The sequence below is a fragment of the Tupaia chinensis genome, unplaced genomic scaffold (assembly GCF_000334495.1).
Source record: "Tupaia chinensis unplaced genomic scaffold, TupChi_1.0 Scaffold000067_1, whole genome shotgun sequence".
Taxonomy (NCBI): domain Eukaryota; kingdom Metazoa; phylum Chordata; class Mammalia; order Scandentia; family Tupaiidae; genus Tupaia; species Tupaia belangeri.
In genome coordinates, this window is record NW_006159526.1 from 3,697,156 (window position 1) to 3,699,744 (window position 2,589).

Below are 2,589 nucleotides of genomic sequence, written 5' to 3' on the forward strand. Positions count from 1 at the left end.
CAGAGGCTGCAATTGCAGCTTTTACTCTCCCAAGAGGAAGCCATGGCCTCCAGATGTCTCTGCGGCGTTGGAAGGCAAAGGCTTGTCCACAGAGCAGCTCAGAAGCTGCTCCAGGACCCCTGTGACCGCACCTCAGGAGCTGCCGGGAGAGCCCTGTCTGGGCAGGCCCCTGAAGAGCAGATCTGGACGGTGCTGATGCTTCAAAGGACTCTGAGACTCTGCCAAACACCCGCCAGACTCCGCATGGGGCCCCCACACCAGGGGGCAGGATGCACCCCTCCTCCTGAAGGGCCTCAGCAGGACCGCCCAGCAGGGTCACCAGCTGCGTGCAAGGCACGTGTCCCTCCCTGCCCAGGCTTCAGCCTGTCCTATTAGAGGGGACGGGAGGAGGGAGGTGTGATCTCCATCTGGCCAAAGCGACTGATTCTAGACAGGCAAACAGCAAAGCGCAGGAGTGTGCCCTCACACACACACACACACACTCACACACACAGTGCACCCTCTCGACCTCCATGGAAGGGAACAGAGCCGCTGTGAAAACAGGGAATTTTAGTATAAATAAGAGGTCCTGGGGAACAGGGCAGGCCCCGAGGGATGTCCATAACTTAACACTCTTCGACAGCACAGACAATAGCAAGGGGGGGCAGGTGGGGACACTCCCACTCTCCCAACTGAGGGGCTGCAAGGCTGGGGCTCTGTGGGTGGGGAGCTGCTCCCCTAGGAGTGACCAGTCACATGCTGGGGACAGGGTTAGGGTAACACTGATGTTTCTGAGAAAGGGGTCATTGTACTTGGCAGTGGGTGGGGACAAGGCTGAGGCCACAGGACCACTACACCCCCCAGTGTCTGGGCCAGGCTGAGGGACCCCCAAAATGTGTGCAGGATGGGGGACTGGAGCAGCCCGTCCGTCATGGTTAGTCTTGTTAATACGTTGATCCATGAGGTCAGCAGGGAGTTATGGCTAGGAGACAGGCAGGGGGTGGGGGACCCCAACATCCATGGCTTCACACCACTGTGCCGCTCGGGGAGTTGCCTGGTTGGGAGGAGATGCCCTGGGAAAGATGAGAGGGAGAGGCAGGAGTGGTTAGAAACCACCTAGGGCTTTGGGCGGCACCCAGGGAGAGAGCTGGCTTCCGTCTCCAAGCCTGGGTCACCCTGGCCCTGCCCCTCAGGCCGCCCCAGACCCTCAGCCAGACGCCACTGCTCTAGGCACTCGACTAGCTGCCCTGTCCTGGCAGCCGGCGCGTTCACACAGCCATAATCTAACCGGGTTAGTCAAAGCAAAGACCATGGGTGGGGGTCAGAGGAGGGGGAGATGTCCCCTTCTGGCCTGGAGTGGGGGGACTCCTGAAGTACAGAGGAGAAAGAACTCAGGGACCATCCTACCTCTACCACTGACTTGCTGGGTGACCTGGGCCAACTTCCTTCCCCTGCCTGGGCCTCGGTCTCCTCGTCTGTGAACTAGGGAGACAGAGGGGTCCCTTTCAGGACTCCGCCAGACTCCCCAATCCCAACGCCCTTCCCTCCGAGGCCCTGAGACTGTGCTTTGGAGTTCTAGGGACTCAGGACTCAGATGCTAAAACCAAGGCTCGCAGGGACCAAGCCACACCCCTCAGATCTGGGACCCCGAGCACCAGAGTCCAGGCCCTGAGGGGCCGAGACACCCAGCACTCTCTGACCTTACCGCGGAAGCAGGTCTGAGCTCACCCACTGCATGTTTTGAATCTCACAGCTCCCCAGGTGGGCACATCCACCCAGCACCCTCTGTTCTAACAGTGACAAGCTGGGGATCAGAGGCGGGCGGCTGACGCACCCAGGGGTCACAGACAGAGCAAAAGTGCGAGATGCAACCTGGACTCCGGCTTCCAGTGGTCCTAAGAGGCCAAGCCCAGGCTGGAAGGCAGGACCCCAGGGTAGAATTTTAGCCGGAAGTCCTTCAAAGAGTTCCACCACTTAAAGACCAGATTCCCATAGAAACAGCTTCTGCTCTGAGTGACCTCGCAGTGACTTGGCCATGCCAGGCCTGTCAGCTGCCCTTCGGGCATCCAACCAGGAGCCCCACCGCTCCCCAGCAGTCTCCTCCAACCCTGCCACTCTCTGTCGACTGATGCCGGGCCCTGTCCCTATGACCTCAGAGGTCTTGTTCCCGGATGCCAGGATCCCACTGGCCAGAGGCTGAGACAGTGACAAAGCCCTCTGCAGACGCCCACCTCTTCCCACCAGGGGGCCCGCCAGCCCCGGGCGGGCGGCCAGTGGGGGGACTCACCGCCTTGCCCGGCCGAGCCCAGGTGCAGATGAGGCCCTCCTGGCAGGCGGTGATGATGCAGTCCTCCAGGAAGAGGAGGACGGTCAGCCGCTCCTGGGCGATCTTCTTGCACACGAGGGGTTCCAGCAGTGGCACCTCATGGATGCGCGGGCACAGCGCGGTGCCCAGCACCTTGGCGGGGTCCAGGCGGCTGCGGGGGGCTGGACCGCTGGGCTTGTCCCCACTGCCACCCCCGCCCCGGCTGATGTTGCCCAGGCTGTGGTAGCGCTTGTGCTCCTTCTCGGCCCCGCGGGCCCGCCGCTCCTGCAGTGTGAGCGGGGCAA

At 61.9% G+C, this 2,589-nt stretch overlaps 1 protein-coding gene across 1 annotated transcript in view; it reads right to left on the bottom strand.

Annotated features, from left to right (window-relative positions):
- Window positions 1-534: 534 nt before the first annotated feature.
- The window catches only part of DMWD (DM1 locus, WD repeat containing), a gene marked incomplete at its 5' end in the record, with an annotated part of 6,653 nt that continues 4,598 nt past the window's right edge, over window positions 535-2,589 (bottom strand). The window contains 3 exon segments of the mRNA XM_006142171.3: window positions 535-1,052; window positions 1,387-1,461; window positions 2,267-2,558. Of these exon segments, the coding sequence (XP_006142233.2) occupies window positions 1,005-1,052; window positions 1,387-1,461; window positions 2,267-2,558 (415 nt within the window).